The sequence below is a fragment of the Glycine max genome, chromosome 9, assembly GCF_000004515.6.
Source record: "Glycine max cultivar Williams 82 chromosome 9, Glycine_max_v4.0, whole genome shotgun sequence".
Lineage (NCBI taxonomy): Eukaryota > Viridiplantae > Streptophyta > Magnoliopsida > Fabales > Fabaceae > Glycine > Glycine max.
The window spans coordinates 49,783,856-49,800,720 of NC_038245.2; the positions used below are offsets into that span (position 1 = coordinate 49,783,856).

The 16,865-nt window shown below is 31.7% G+C and overlaps 2 protein-coding genes and 1 long non-coding RNA gene across 4 annotated transcripts; 1 reads left to right on the top strand and 2 right to left on the bottom strand.

The window, feature by feature from the left end:
- Window positions 1-761: 761 nt before the first annotated feature.
- Window positions 762-6,295, bottom strand: LOC100777702 (TOM1-like protein 6). Of its 2 annotated transcripts, none has more exons than XM_041005214.1 (10): window positions 6,024-6,295; window positions 5,771-5,922; window positions 5,133-5,211; window positions 4,894-4,992; window positions 3,970-4,083; window positions 3,341-3,504; window positions 3,140-3,221; window positions 2,968-3,053; window positions 2,568-2,855; window positions 762-2,119 (listed from the first exon to the last, which is right to left on the bottom strand). In XM_041005214.1, exons 2-10 carry the CDS (start codon window positions 5,890-5,892, stop codon window positions 943-945), a joined length of 2,211 nt encoding a protein of 736 aa, XP_040861148.1. In that variant the 5' UTR covers window positions 5,893-5,922; window positions 6,024-6,295; the 3' UTR covers window positions 762-942. The 2 variants fall into 2 exon arrangements, with proteins under 2 accessions (XP_040861148.1, XP_040861147.1); XM_041005213.1 differs by having other exon boundaries at window positions 5,771-5,925.
- A 7,213-nt stretch (window positions 6,296-13,508) lies between these two features.
- LOC102660509 (uncharacterized) lies at window positions 13,509-14,832 on the top strand. The gene is made up of 3 exons (XR_416158.4): window positions 13,509-13,789; window positions 14,006-14,088; window positions 14,233-14,832. It is a non-coding gene; the product is annotated as an uncharacterized lncRNA (long non-coding RNA).
- On the bottom strand, window positions 13,677-14,316 carry LOC121172791 (uncharacterized). The gene is made up of 2 exons (XM_041005215.1): window positions 14,235-14,316; window positions 13,677-14,090 (listed from the first exon to the last, which is right to left on the bottom strand). Exons 1-2 carry the CDS (start codon window positions 14,314-14,316, stop codon window positions 14,002-14,004), a joined length of 171 nt encoding a protein of 56 aa, XP_040861149.1. The 3' UTR covers window positions 13,677-14,001.
- Window positions 14,833-16,865: the final 2,033 nt, after the last annotated feature.

The following is a 16,865-nucleotide window of genomic DNA, read 5'->3' on the forward strand; positions in this document are numbered from 1 at the left end:
AATTTATTCAACTTCTCTGCCCGTCTATGGTAAAAGTTATCCTGGTAAATTAAAATACGATTTTTGAAGTCAGTAGGATTTTAAGTTTGTAACAAAATACAATATGGCTTGATCCAAACAAGTACTGATTAATTATTTCAGTTAAAGGTGGTGTATGTTTAACTGATGAGTTTTAATTAATATTGAATTTTAAAGTGTTTAACATCACATGTAGCTGTATGCATTGTAATCAGTCTTGTTTTGGGCACTCCTTGTGTTCATCTCAAGCCTTCTTTATATCAATAAATTGTTTAGCTTGTAAGAAAAAGTGTTTGGCATGAATCATCTTTCCTCTCAATAGAAAAAAAAAATGCTTTGAAGGATTGACACTTCAGTCACGTAAGTCACAAGTTTCAAGTCATAAATAAAGCATGTTCATGATACCAAAAACAGTAGTATGAAAACAAATAAATGTTTCAACATCCGTAAATCAACAAATTGTTACAAAATCCAGAATCAAATTTACATGCAACCAACCATGCAATGAATCTAAATTTGTCCTTGTTAACAATTCGCATCAGACCTGTCAATGTGTATGGATTTGTTTATATATTAATTACATGTCGCTGGCTATCTTACTAGGTGTATGCCCTCAATAATTAATAACGTTTGCCACGTGTCAGCATTTTACGTGCCATTTATAGTGGTTAACGATCAATGAGCATCAGAAAGAGAATCACTACCACAAACTAAACTTGCATCAAAGAATGTTCAAAGTGTCGTTTGAGGTAACACTCAAACTAATGAGTAATGACTTTATGATCTACTCATAAAATAGGAAGGAGTCACTCGTATCAATCTAAAGAACTTACATAACCTGCAAATGAGAAGAAACTAACAATACTGCTGGTCCCATTTTATACAGTATATCAACACATCTTTTTTACACATGAATAAAAGCCTTCACTTTCGCCCACCAACCATACCAGGTCCCATTGACCCTGACAAGCTGGATGATGAGCCACTGTTGGTCATCTTTACCCTTGCATCCGTGTTTCCGAAAACATTCAAATCTTCAAATAACCTGTAAGATGGAACAAACAGCTTTTGTCCAGTTGCACTTGCAGGAGCTCCACCGCTACCTCTGGAGGGGAATGAGTTATTGTGTTGCACGGGCCTAACCCTTGGTGCAGATGAATAAGATGCCGCAGTGTTGGCTTGAGGAATCATATTTGTAGCAGGTGAGTTGTTTTGATAGTTGGCATATCCAGGTGTAGCGGCCCATGGTGGGGGAGGATATCTTGCAGGGTATTCAAAATGTTGATTCTGAAATTGTGACTGCGGTTGAGGTTGCTGAATGGGCCCGGGTTGGGGCTGATATTGTGGCTGGGGTTGGGGCTGAGGATGCAAGTGTGGTGGGGGTGGGGGCTGAGACAGTAAGTGTGGATGAGGCTGAGGCTGATACTGTAGTGGTTGGGGTTCATTATGAGATTGCAAATGTAGTTGAGGAGGGCTATACTGAGGTTGTAATTGTTGTTGTGGAGGGTTATATTGATGATGTTGAGGTTGGGATTGCAATTGTTCAGACTGGGGCTGGGACCTCACCTGTTGGGTTGGTTGATGATGAGGAGCTTGTGCGGATTCATAATGCGTATGTAATTGTTGAGGTGAGGTTGGGGTTGGGGGTTGGGATTGGGATTGATAAGTCTGTTGCTGAGGCTGGGTTTGAAATTCTGAATTCGACTGAGGTTGAGCCCAAGGGACAACATAACTGTTGTACGACAAATTTCCCGGATATGTTTGGGAAGCATAAGAAAAGCCTTCTGTTTGGGATGAAGCAGGTGTCTGATGCATGCCTTGGCTAGATGCTGAAGGTGCAAAAGTTATCTGTGGAGGTGGTGCATAACTTGTCTGTGGAGATGGGGACATTGACAAAGTAATACTCAGTAAGTCAATAATGTCCTGATCCTTTGCGGTACTAACTGGTTCGGGTGGGTTGGAAAGAACTAAAGCATTGGATGGGACTGAGGTTGAGGGGCTTGGCACATGTGGAGTTGTGCTGCTAGTGTTCATTGACCCTGAAGTTTCAGTGGATCCAGTTGTAGCCTCTTTTGAAGTCACTGATTGTGCCTTAGAATGCCTGCAATAGTCGTAAACAGTTCTTACTGAATAAAAAATAGACATAATAGAACAATTTCATTACGCATGACCTGCAATACATGTTGCAATACATGTTGATATACAAATTTACAAGAAATTCTATTATAAAAAAATTATGGGCTAATAGTTATGCTTGAAAATATAGGATAGAATGAAATAACAGAGTGCAAGTATAAAAATGAACAGATATGCTTAATGAAATGATTTCGACTTTATGAAACAAAGGGTAGATAATTCACTTGGCCATGATGCTTATCCAAGCATGTTTATACATACATAGATCTAAACAGATATTCTAAACTAGTTTAATTTTAGACAAGTTATGCTTACTAACATCATATGCAAAAATAGATTGAAAAGAAAAACGTGTTTCAATAACCATGAGCACCGAAATATCAATTTTAGATATAGTATCAGTTCTAAGTGACCTCCGAGCTAGCTGCGCAAATTCATCTTCTTCCTCTTCATCACTCTGGCTCCTGGTTTCAGAAAAGACTATGTCTGAAGGGCTAGCTTTAGGTGTTGAAGAAGACTCTCCAGGGCTGGAGCTCTTTACAGTGGATTGGTCGACACTAGAGGGAACTTCAGTTGACACAGTGCTGGAACTTGCTCCTTGAATTGGAAACGGAGTACCAGAAGCAATTGAATCATGCCTTGCAAGCAAACTTTGAATGCTATCATTTAATTCAAGGCCTTGTCCAAGAAGCTCCTCATCCCTACGACAAAACCAAGATGATAACAAAGATTACTCCACATATCTGTCGACAGAACAAAGTAACAAACAAGTATATTTGGGTGTGCCAGATGGAATAGCTTTGTGAAACTAACCCAGTAGTTGTTAGCATCTGCATTAATTTTTTCTGGTTTGTGCGACAGCGATCAACAAGATCAATGATTACTTCATCTTTTACAGCCTACAAAGCATAAAAACCAAACATTTAATCATTTTACTTAGTAGCAAGGAGGATTCAAGGAGGCCAAGCAATACAGTTTAACTTACTGCACGATCACCAGGATTCACAGCCTGTAACATGTCACTCAAAAGGTCCAAAACGTGTCGCATGGACTCCAAGCTTGTCAAACTAAGTATTTTAAGATAAATTAGATATAATACAAATTTGGTAACACACAGAAGTTCTGTGACACAAGGGACAGTGGAGGAAAAAAGGGTGAGCAGGAAAAAGAAAAGGAAGAGTATCACCTTAAACTTTCTATCTCTGTTGCCATGGTTTCATCAAGTGTTTTTGAGGAATTGCTTGGCATCCCATATCCAGCTTGGATATTTCTTAAATTTGGATGGGTAGGAGGAGGAGTAAATATTGGAGCTGCATCTGGTGAACGCTTAGGAAAAACTACTCCAGATCGCTGCCATTTATATAATCCAACACAAATTATTATGATACGATCTCATGGTCATTGAATATTAACTCACATGTGAATATGGATTACAGATATCGATGCAATCTTCTATCCTGTACTTAAAATGTAAATTTGCAACAAACTGGATGATGGTTGGATTTTGTTGGGACAATCCTCCACACTGAGGTTTTGATGGAAAAAAGTATGTGAATCTTAAAATTTATCATCCATTTGTTGCTAAGAGTTGCAACAATCAGATTTTTATGCAAAGCATTAATATGAATTATTTTGCAGCGCCGAATTTAGTTACAAAGTACAAATTTGAATAAATGCTATAATTTTGCCCTATCCATTTACAGAATATCCACAAATGTCGAGTATATAGTTTTGAAAATCCAGCATCCCACTTTGCACATGCAACTATCAATATAGAGATGGATAATCTTGTTGAGTAGACAGCTGTATACTTACCTTTAACTCCTCATATGCCCAATAGTAGTGAGAATGTTTACCACCTGGTCCCCCAAATGCCTCTTGCCATGAATCCAGCAATATTAAAATTTTATCCCTCACTTGCATATCTGCCTAAATCATTCAGCACATGTATTTCACGTTAGATGAGACAAATCACATAAGAAAAAAATAAATAGTTTGCTGAAAATAGTAGTAATTTAACAGGTATAGAACCATCTATATTTTGATTGGAAAATTTTAAGATTGTTTTAATAGGTAAAAGCCAGAAGACTTGTACCAATAAAAAAAAAAATTGTATTTACTTATCAATATATGGATGGGTTCTATAACTGTTGAACTCAACATTATAACGTTTTATCGACATAGAAATACCACCCATAGACATTTAAAATACAGATAGTTTGAGTTCATGATCCGGTAACCTATCTAACCTAGGATCATAGACTAAGGGAAATCTCCACTGGTCACTAGAACACACAGGTCAGTAATGCCGTACTGCAGTAGCCCCTCCAGACTTGATATGTATTTAAATTTAATCAGGCAAAGTGAAGTTAAAACAATTACACCATTTGATGTCATAATTAAAGTAGATTAAATCTTGATGTTTGCATTGAACTTAGATACTAACCGCTTTCCATTATAGTCCCTAGCATGCCAGTTCAGTAGAGAGAAACAACAATGATTTCCACACAATCAAAAGATTGCAAGTGCACATGACAGTCAACAGTATGAATCTTGAATTCTTGATTAACAACATCATCTTCTAAATATTTTCTTTATTTCTTACGAGGCCTGAATTTATAATTTTATTATTAATATAAACAACAAGTTTCCATGAAGAATGCAATAACAATTTCTTTCAAGCATTTAATACACAAATTAAATCAGAAACACATAAATTTCCAACTAACACCACCTTACCTTCTTCCTTACGATTTTGATCATCTCCTCCAGTATGTTCCTCTCAGCAATTTGAAAGTGCACATAATCACCACAGTTCTTTACCATTGTCTCCAGAAGCTGGGGATAGACAACCAGAAACCACAAATCAAGTTCCAAATAAATGAATTTGAAAGTTAAGCAATCCAGGAGGACACAGCCACAGACAATTTGAGCCGAATATAGAAAGTCAAGATCAAAAATCAGTGCCAACGAAGTACCGTGAGAGCTAGTAATTGAACTCTAGAGCTCCTATGTTGTAATCTCTTCTTCACAGCTTTTACCACATCTTTTGGCTGCCTGAGAAATTAAGCATGTGGTATTCGTCAAAGATTCATTAAAAAAATAAGAACGAAAAAAGAAGTGTCCAGAAAAACAAGAAAGAAGAAACTTGACAAACTAGTTTGTACAATCATCCAGGGACCCTGGTTTTTCTGAGAAGAATTTAGACTGAATTATTGTTCAATTTTGAGACCAACAATTATGCATGAGAAAAAAAAAAATCATCAGAATTTTAAAACATGGAAAGAAATTAACATAATCAGCTGAAAAGAACAACCAGTTTCCACTATTTTTCAGATAATACAATCACCTTATCCGTTTTATCACAAAAACAAAAACTTAAAAAAAAAACTATAATCAACAACTTTAGCGCCCAAATTTCATCCGATAACAGAACCAACAACCATTAAATGAAGCATCAATATTCAAAAGCACAAACACCATAACCATGTGGCGGTTGATCAAAGTCAACCCCTTAAAAATAAAATAAAACAAAACAAAACAGAACAGAACAAAACAGTATCGAAATTGATATGCTATCTAATATGTTTCTCATTTTCTTGCAGTTGAAGATTACCAATGATTAGAATTGATGGAATCACAAATTTCAATGTTCATGGTCCAATCAGGGCCCATAAGAAGGTCGCTGGTCGCCTTCTCCACTGCGACGGTAGCTGAAGAAGAAGAAGCAGCCATCATATTTTCCCCCTTCTCTCTTTCTTACTCAACCTTCTTCAAAGGAACACCCAAATTGATTCTCAATTCAACGACCCAAAACTCAGAAATCGAAAAAGAAGAAAACTTTGCAGGAAATTTGATCAAAATAGCACCTCAACGATTGTTTGGAAGGGTGCAAAATCACGAAACCCTAACGCAATTCGTAAATGGAAAATCAAAATAATCCCAAAAGTCGTCGCTGATTTTCACAAAGATTTTTTTTAATTTTTGATTATTTCTCTCTCCCTCTCTGAGCTAAAAAAAAAGGGGGAATTGGGGAATTTCTATCTTTTCCATTATTTTCTCGCTACAGAAAGATTTTCCTGGAAAGTGCGTAATTTTCCTTCTTTTTTTCTCTCTCTCTGTTTCCTTTTTTTTTTTTTTGAAAGGGGTGCGAGTTTTGTGCGGTGTGATAAGACGCACTTGCTGTTCTGTGTGTTTGTAACCCACGCGCTGCAACGTGGCACGTCATGATGGAAAGCAAATATGAATTTGGATTTCCTTTTCCGCTGCACATTGTTCATCATGGTGTCACCCATCCAAATTCTTTGACTTGTAATTAATGATTTCAAAATCTGAACCCGATATTGAATTCAATTATTTAGATTTTTCAAGCATGATTCCATGAATTAAATTTTCCATTAAATTTGTGGATAATAGTACTATTAGAATACGAAGTATGTTGAAATAATTGAGTACATAAATAAGTCGAGGTGAAATTATTTCATCTTAATCAATTTATTAAAGACAAATATTTGGATACTATTACAGAATTAAAAATAATTTTTTATTAAAATACATAAAATTATATATATATTTATAATTTTTAATGATTTGCACTAATGTGTCTTTAGTTAGCAATAAGATCTTTTATTAAATATTTGAAAGAAAAATTCTCCTGCTTATCATAGTTTGATTGTGTTTTATTTAGATTAAGAAACAAGTACTTTTAAAAAAATAACAAGCATTGTGTTTAGGTATGAAATTTTGTTTTATTTAACTATTTAAAAAATTTTAACAGCTTTTTTTTTAAGTATGTCATAAATATATAACTAATTTATGAAATAAGAATTTCAGTATGTTAGATTTTTATGGTAGATAGATATTATATTTTAAAACATCATTTTTAATATAAAAAGTATTATGCATTGAGCTTATAACCAATTCATACTATAAACTATATATCTCAGCTTAAAACATGTCATTCTGAGAACATAGCTTGTGATTGAAAATACAAGACACCAACTATACACTTGTGAATATAAATAACTCCTAGGCATGGAATAAAATTACGATGTCATTACATTTTGGGGAATATAATTACCCCATAGGAGGACTTTAGTCTTGAGCCCAATACCAAGGAATCTAAATCAAATTCCCTAACCTATTTAAATAACTAAAGTCATTGTCATAGGTCCACATATTTTATATACTTTCTTTCTATTAAGATTATTATTAACTTTGTCAGAGTATATTTTATAAGTGCCCACCCGTTTTTTTTATATTGTTACAAAGTTTGGAAATCAGTTTATTCTGCATGTAGAGTTACCATCCATCATTTTATCAAGATCAAATTCATTTAATTAAGGTAGTGTTTGATTGATTTATATTTAACATGAAAATTTCAAAAGTTAGTATGAATTTCACATCTTTACATTTTATTTTAATTTAAATATTTTACTTTTTCATTTCAATTTATTTTTATACCTCTTTTATTTTTTTTAAATTAAACCCACCCTAAGACTTATTAAGTCCATTTTGGACACATCAATAATTCACTTTAAACTCGTTAATTTTTAGATATTAGTTTAACATTTTAATTGATGTTTATTTTAAATTATAATTATAATAGAATTATTAGCCTGTAAAATTTATAAAAGAAAAAGAATTTCCTGTGTAAAACATTTTTTAAATATCTTATTTCTTAAATTTTGTATAAGATTACTTTTCTAGCGGAAAAGAAACAATTATTCCAATGACGGTAGCTTTTGGTACTAAGAGAAAGTTGCAATTTTATTCTCTATTTTTTATAATTTGACTAAAAACATTTAACTATGCAAATTGTTAGGTATGGAAAAAAAATTGCAACATTTTCCCTTGCTTTGTTTTGTCAAAGTAAAAATCAATAAATATTGTTGTAAATGTAGTTATTCGAAAAGACACTTTTTATTCTTTTGTGTGTGGATACATTGAACACTTATTATTTTGGTAGCAGCATTGTATAAGCAACTAGCAAAGTGAAAGTGATTGATTTTTTTTTTTTTTCATTTTCACTCATCATCATCATGATATGTGTTTAACTTCAAAATAAAAAAGAAGTGAAAATGACACACTGAAAGCAATCCAAAAAGAGAGGTTGGAGGAAGCTCATCGAGCTAATCGACTGCCATGCATTATTCTGTATGGAGTACGATGATAATAATCTTAATAAATTAAGCGTTTTTGAAATTTGTCTAAGGTTTGATTTATTTAAACTGAAGAAACGTGTACGGTGAAAAAAATAAAAACTTAACTACATTTTTTTTAACCAAGGTATCAAGGGCGGACCGATGTTTGACATTTTTTAATTTTTTTAATTTATAAATTTTAGATAATTATTTTTATTTAGGGGTTTAATCATATAAATAGTAGAGGTTTAATTATATAAATAATTTCATTTAAGTGCAACATAAAAAAAAAGTCATTTAATTGTTTTTTTTTTTACTTTTTAACAAAATATTATATTCTTTTTAGTATTTATTGTAAAGATAATTATATTTTTCTTTCTAATAGTTAAAATGTTATCATTATTTTAAAAGTTATAAATAATTAGTTAGTAATCAAATGTCTTTATTAGCATTTCCTTAATATTGATTTGAGGATTTTGAATGTTATTTATTAATCTTTGTTAATGAGTCAAATTTACAAACATTATATAAGAGATTGATAGGTCATTCCATCAATTAAGTGATGGTGTAGCTGTTAAGTTTTTGAAAATGTAATTTTTGGTGGTTTATAAAATCGTCACTATCTTTTTCGAATTGTAAATTACAACTTTAGTTAAAAATCACCATAAGTAATTAAAAAAAGGATTTTAAAGAGGGAAGTGAAACGAAAAAAAAAAAAAACTTGGATCTTTTAAAGAAATTTTCTATAGATTTGTTCTCCAATGACAACCACCACCACCTGACCCAACCCCATCATCGTGCCACTGTCATAGCCACCAATGTTTAAAATCTACCATCTAACACCAAACCACTATCCCTTAAAGTTAAGGTTTCTCTCACTGAGATGATCAGGTGGAGAAACCTGATTTTCCATCCTCCCATGTAAGGTTTGAGTGACTATTGTGGTAATGAGTTAGTTGTTACTAATAATTTGTGTTTTTTCTAATTGAAGCATCAATCTTAATGAAAAGATTGATCATTGATGATACCAATTGTTTGTCAATTTTAGAATTAATATCTTGTATTGTTTTAGAACAAATGTTGTTCATGTGGATGGAAGTGATGTTCTTATAGCAAAAACACCATAGCTTCCAAATTAGTATGGATTTTGGTAGAGTGACAATAAGAAAAGATGTAGCACACTTAGACTTAGAGGGAGTTTAACTTTTCTATTTATTGGTACCATTGAATGTGAGGCTTGATAAGAGTCTATTTTGTTGATATCATTTTTTTTTAACCAACATAATTAGGGTCTTTGACTCTTTAATAAGACTCCGAGATATTCTTTGAAATTTTGAATCTTTAAATAATTGTGGGATTAATCTTTGATTTGAAATTTAGTTACACTTAAAATTTCTCACAAGATATATTCTGTGGGAATTAAAATCAGATCATCCCCACAAATTCAATGTGTGATGTCTACTTGAATTACACCTATTGGTTTTGATATCACTTTTTTAACCACCATTGATAATTACCATGTTGTCCATGTAATTATGCTTGATTATTTATAGGGGTGGATATACATATCAGTATGATTCATTCAAGGCCCGCCTTGCAAAACACACATTTTATATAGGCGTGATAAGTCCAATATGTGAGATAGATGATATTTTCTTCGCGCCCATTTCTTCCCCACAAAAGTTCATAGATAAACAAATCGGTTTAGGACCTAGATAGTAATCTAAAAAAACATTTTTTTATAAAAAATTTATCAAACTAAAATATACTAACTTGTAACTAAAATATATAGAGATTTATAATAACATCAAACATTCTAAATTAAATATTAGAGTCTTAACATGTTTTATGCAGGTTTGGTGGACTAACTTGCTAATTTAGCCTACAAAATCCGTGAATTTCACAAACCAGATCCAAATTTGTCTATAGTTATGCTCATTAATAAAAAAAGAGGTTTATTATTCACATGATTCGTGAACTCAAGGGATCGGTTTGGAACCTTGGTTCATTGGTTGAATACTAAATACTAGTAATTGGTATCCTATTAATTTGATAAAAAAAAAAAGATCACATTGAGGAACTCAAGAGATCGGTTTGAAACCTTGGTTCATTGGTTGAATACTAAATATTAATAATTAGTATGGTATTAATTTGATAAAAAAGATGATTGAGAACAATGTCATGACTCATTGTTTAGAATTTTTTAATTTCTTTTACACAGGTAATATATACCTATTTCAGGAATTATTCCTCTCGCAACTATGACAAGATTAAAGGAACGGATTTAAAAAATGGGGGATAATATTGATCTTTTTTGTCAAAAGTCCTCGTGACATTGTTCTAAATAATTGCAGTTAAGATGCGGTCCAAAATGATGCCCTTAGATTAAGATGAATGTATCATATTTACAACATAATAGAATCATCTTTACAATATTGCAATTTAAGAATTTGTTTTAGACCAAACTTATTAGGACATTTAAGCCATAGTAGGCCATCCTGCTGGGTTAGGATTAATTCAAATCAACTTTAAAACACTATTATAACTATGAATTTAAAATATAATTGTACTTGTAAAGTAAGACATTGATATAGAAGAACTTTTTATATAAAAAAAAATTAAAATGATATTTATAATAAGTTTTCACTAAAGATTATATATTCAATAATATTCCCTATAAGCTATAATTAGCAAATTCGCTCCACGACTAATGACGTATTTTTTTTGGAAGTCACCACTCTCCACTAATGACTAGAACAACTTTAACGTCCAGCACTAAGTACCAAAAACCACCAATTTCGTGCGGATGACTTGAAAAAAGAAAAAATAAAAATAATAAGACTATATAAAAGGAATGAAAATAAAATAATACAATTTGTTTCAACTAATATTTATTTGGTATTAATTAAGAAAAAATCAATTTAAAAAATTCAGAAATAGTTACACAAAATAATAAAGTATCTTTTAACTTTTTCAAGTATTATGTCAGCGCCTTGTAAACCCTGAATAACTTCACAAATATAAATTCACAAATGAATATAAAAAAATACAAATTCAAATAAGTATGATGACTTTATCATTAAAATACTTTGCTTAAAAAGAAAGTGGATACTCAGAAAGTCATAAAGTCACCAAGAGTGGAGTTATATACAAAAAAAAAAAAACTATAGTGGTATAGGGGCAAGCTATATATAGGTGAAATTTGTTTGATCTGCAAATTAAATATTTGTGACTTATGAGTCAGAGTTTAAATGGAAGTTATCTTCTTTTTTTTTTTTCCAGTAATTTTCGAATATATCGCCAAATTTGGATTTCGATGACAAATAGGTTCTGCCTTTTGGGTTGTTCTATAAGCAGCCACGCGCAACTAGCCATGCTTTATTCTTCAATTTCATAGTCATTCGTTATATTCACTAGCTATTATTGTATAATTATTATTATATAACCAAAGGAGAAAGGCCAAAACTCGTGAAAAAAAAAGTCATTATCGTGATTGCAAAGGAAAAAAGTATGCACTAACTCTTTATAATGCATGATAATTTTTGTCAAGAAAAAAAATACATGATAATCATATTATATTATATTACTGGTTAAAAAATATTATATTATAATACAGAATGAAATTTGCTGAACTTTGCATTTTTTATAATAATTATGTTGATATATTTATTTTAAAGATCACTGGTTGTTCAAATCTCAATCTCGCCGATTAATGTCGGTTTCATTTTCATTGTCTTCAGAATTTTTTAATTTCTTTTACAGTTAACGTGAGATAATTATATGGAAAATAAAATATCAAATATATCAAATTAATAGATACCAATTACTAGTATTTAGTATTCAAGTAATGGAACTGTTGTCCTGAAGTGACTGCTTTTTCAATGAATTTCAAATACTTGTAAGTAAAGTCATATATATAAAATTCAATAAATATAGAAAATATTTAAGTCGAACACCCTAATTTGAAGCTATAATTACAAATTTATTTTATAAGATCAGTCATATATGATGTGTATAATTAAAAAAAAAAAATTCGCTACCCATATTTTGAAAAGTATCCACTACAAAAAAAAATTTAAAAAAGAAAACTAAATTTAATGATGAATTTTTTCCCCTCATTAATATAGGGTAACCTTTAGTGATAATTTTTAAAAATTATACACATCATTTCGTGACTAATCTTAGTTTGTTTTAGTAAAGTATAATTTTGATTATTAATATTTTTTTTCTAGACAACATGTATCTTCCATGGATCATTATACAAGATCAGATAGATAAAATAACTAAAACCTATGTTTTAGGTCCACCAATAAAAAAAGTATTTATAATTAATTTTTATAAAATAAAAAAACCATATATATTAACAAAAATGCCATACATAGCTCTTTCCTTTGAATAAATTTATTTTTTAGACGTTTCTTATAATTGGACCTCATGCCATTATAAATTGGACGACAAAATTCTTTCCTCTAAATATTTAAGACAACTATATATCTAAAATTACTTCTTAAGCTGGAATATATAATTCCAACTACGTGATTCATGCACTCTGCTTTCTTGTAGGACGGTAGAATGAAAGGATTTTGTAATTTTGTGTGCTGAAAAGAAAATTCCTAGGTTGCGTTGTGTTGCCACTCTATGAATTAAGAGTGCCAAGTAAACCTTAGTCCTAGTCAAGTAGCACCCACATATAGACCAAAACAATAAAAGCAGCTATAGCACAAAGCACAAAGTCATGCACGCCGTCTTGGTAGAGATCAGATTCTCCAATATCAAAAAGCACCATTGCTGACTGTGTCAAATAATTAACAAGAAAATAATGACCCAAAAAAATAAAGGAAAGAGACTAAGGTAATATTTTCAGCCAAGAAAAAGAATATTAACTAAATAAATACTCACGCATTCGCCAATATACTTTTTTCTATTATATTACCATTATTAACTTAATTTATAACATGTAAGTTTTTTTTGGCATATATAGACCATATATATTTTTTAATGAAAGTAATTTTATTCAAGTTAGGTAAGATTATGAGTGGTAAATCTCTTAATTCAAACAATATTAATACAATTATATATTTAAGATTTTTTGGTGTTGGCATTTAAGCCTCAAACTTGAAACTACATGATAAGGTATAATAATCATGTGCTAGTTGATTCATGCAAATACTGATATTTAGCATGTAAGTTATAACTCTATTTTATTAACAAATAATATGATTTATAAAAAAAAAACAAATAATATAAACTTAGAGTGTGTGCGTGCTGTAAATTTCTTGATATTAGGGATAAAAAAATTCTCTCTCTATGTATATATGAAACTGAAGTGATCTGAAGTCAAGTATAGCAAAATTTGAGCTCTAGTGCGGCGATGATATGTTCTCCGATGCTGTGATTCGAGGTGAAAGTCAGAATTGTCATCGGACATGTTGGTTATTTGGTAGTGAGTGAGAGTGTAAAAGCATATACCATAAAAGTTACTCCTAGGTCAGGTAATGCTAGCTTAAGTTAATAGAATTGAGATATTCTCTATAAGAGTTTATAGTTTCCTCTATCCTAAATTAAGTCTTTTGAGCCTTGTCTTGCGGTCTTTCTTTGTAGTGGACCAGCCCATATCCTAGGCATATACCATAATAGAAACCTTATTCTGAAAATATATACACTTTGCACTTGTCTCTGTAATTACTAATGACAATGATGCTTCTTAGGCTCGTCTGTGAATCAAGGCGATACACAAGGAGTTAAAAAAGTTGTGGGGATTGGCTTTCAACCAGGACCAGATCAAGGAAAGGTAAAAAGAGAATCTTGCTAGTTTCATATTTTTTTCTTCAATGACTTGCAATTCCTAGATCTTGGTAGAAATTCAGTGACTATGATATATGAATTTGATTCGAAATGGAAGACGCAATTATGCCACATTGTTATTTTCCTTCAGATTGTGAGTGCTGCTCAGACTAGAGATATCCAATTTCTTGATATAAGAAACCATAGCAGTGCCTATCTTACTATTTATGGTCATAGGGGCTCACTAACAGCTTTAGCTGTGCATAGACACGCTCCAATTATTGCCAGTGGTTCAGCAAAACAAATCATCAAAGTGTTTAGTCTTGAGGGTGATCTACTGGGCACCGTTCGATACTATCCTACCCTAATGCCCCAGAAAATTGGTTCTGTAAGCTGCCTCAATTTCCATCCATACCAAGCATTGCTTGCTGCTGGTGCTGCAGATGCATCAGTTATCTATGCTGGAAAACAGTTTCTGATAATAATTATGTCATCTTTGTAAATGTGTGTAAATATCAGTTTCCACATAATGGTTTTTCATTCCTGTAATCCTGTTTTGTGTGCTATTCCCACCCTTTCTGGATTTGTAAATATTTAGTCAGAATACATAAGCTAGTTTGTTGACAAATGTGGGTGATTCACTCCTGGAAAATGGGGTATGTATGTAACTTATGATTATAGTTTCTGTTGGACTGAGAAACCCTTGTTTCTTAACTAACATTTAATAGTAATTAAATTCAAGTTTGTCCAATGCCTGCCCGTGGATTCAGCAGCAGTTCGAAACTTGAAAAGCTGATTCTCCAAACATCAATCGGTTCGGACCTTCAGATTGTTTAATGACAGTTCCATCACTTCATTGTGAAAGACTGACTAGATTGACCCGTTCTGCCATATGTACCTCCATTTTTCACTCGGTGGATTCCATTCAACAATGGGTTTAAATCAATGATTGTAAAACTGTCTTTTCTTTATCTTGATTTTCATAGGAATTGTCTCAATCTAATGTCCTCTTTGATAGAGAGGAGAAAAATAGGATGAATGAAAATAAAAATGGTGAGAAATAAAATAGAGATTAAAGGTGTGGTTGAAATAAAATAGAGATAAGGAGAAGGATACAGAAATGAGTGAAAATAGGTGAAAAATAGTTCAGTAAATTTCACCATTTTTAAAATAGTTCTGTATTGTCTCCGGATTACTCAATTTGGATTATCTATCTATGTGATTTTGAATTTTCCTGTTGCTTCCGAATTCCGGAAGTATATTTTGTATGCTGCAGAGGTATTCCAGAATGCATCAATTAATCTAGAACGCATATTCTGGATTTTCAGTTCAAAAATACATCTTTTTGGTTTAATTCCATATTAGATAATGAGGAATGTAAAACCTTCATTCCAGATTATTTAATCCGTAACCCATGTGCTATAAGACTTTGTTAGTGTTCACATGTGGAACAACAATCTATTCACAATCTATTCAGTGGGAATTTATATTTTCATTAAGGAAATTCACAATTGTGATAGGTTGAAATCATGGCTCAAAAAGTCATTCAAGGATGGTTAAGTTGCCTTTAGATAACATTGCACAAACCCGACCAAAATCAACACCAAGAAATTAATTTTGCCTCCACATTTAGGATTTGGAATAATTGATTAGCTGAAGATTAAACCTATAAAAATATTACAGCTTTTAAACTTTTTCATACAGTGAAGTGGAAATAAACATTTTTTCTCTGAAAATGAAACCAAATCATATCTATTTTAACTAAAAACAAGCCGAAGATTTAATTTTAATTTGGTCCACAATCTGAGAAAAATTATTTGAGAGCCCCTTTTATTCATGTTACTCACTACAAATGTTGTAATTTCTTTGGCCAAAATCACCACTTCAAAAAAAATAATGTTTCATCTCGTTAATAATCATAAGTAGTGTGTCACTATGAATGCGTAGTCCACGTTGGGATAGACCAAGATATTGAAGCCGCCATTGTTTTGCATCTACTAGAGAGAGAGAGAGAAAGAAGCAGATACACTGTAGTGATTATGTTCATTCAGATGTATTTAAAAGACAGTTAAGCTGATGTGCATATTGTGTGCGTGTGTATTCATTTATAGAAACACGTAACACAGTACATATATACCGTGGCAACAATTGTAGGAGATTGACCACCATAAAGTGCAATAACTTTTATCTCTAGAAATGTTGACTCTAAAGTCACAATGACTTTCGTTTTTGTTGTTAGCAAGGAAGACATCAAATTTAATCATCCCACGCGGTATTATTGACGATCTCTTCACTGTAAAGAGCAATTGATGATGATGATGAGAAGAATAATTGCTTTTACCCTTGTAAACTTGCATCCCATGCAACGTCATAACCTACATAAATAAACTAACAACTAATATTTATTGATTAAAAAAAATACTTAAAGATAATTAATTAGTTAAAAAATGAAAATGGATGACTATGAGATGCCACCTTTGTTTGTATTGATTTGTAGATTGAGAGAGTCAGGAACACAATAGAAAGGGCTGATAACTGAGAATTGTTGTGCCATTGCAAAGAAATTAGGTGTGTGTTGGAACGAGAGAGTCTTCTGTGGTGTAGTATATGCTAATATATAGCTAGAACATGTACTTCTCTACATATATATACGAATAAACCAATGAATGTATAATTATATTGCATTTTAAAATCATCTTTTGCACTCATTTTATTTATTTTATTATTTTTACCTTTTTAAAATTCAATTTTTTTTATTTCTATTCTACTCCCTCTTCTCTTCTC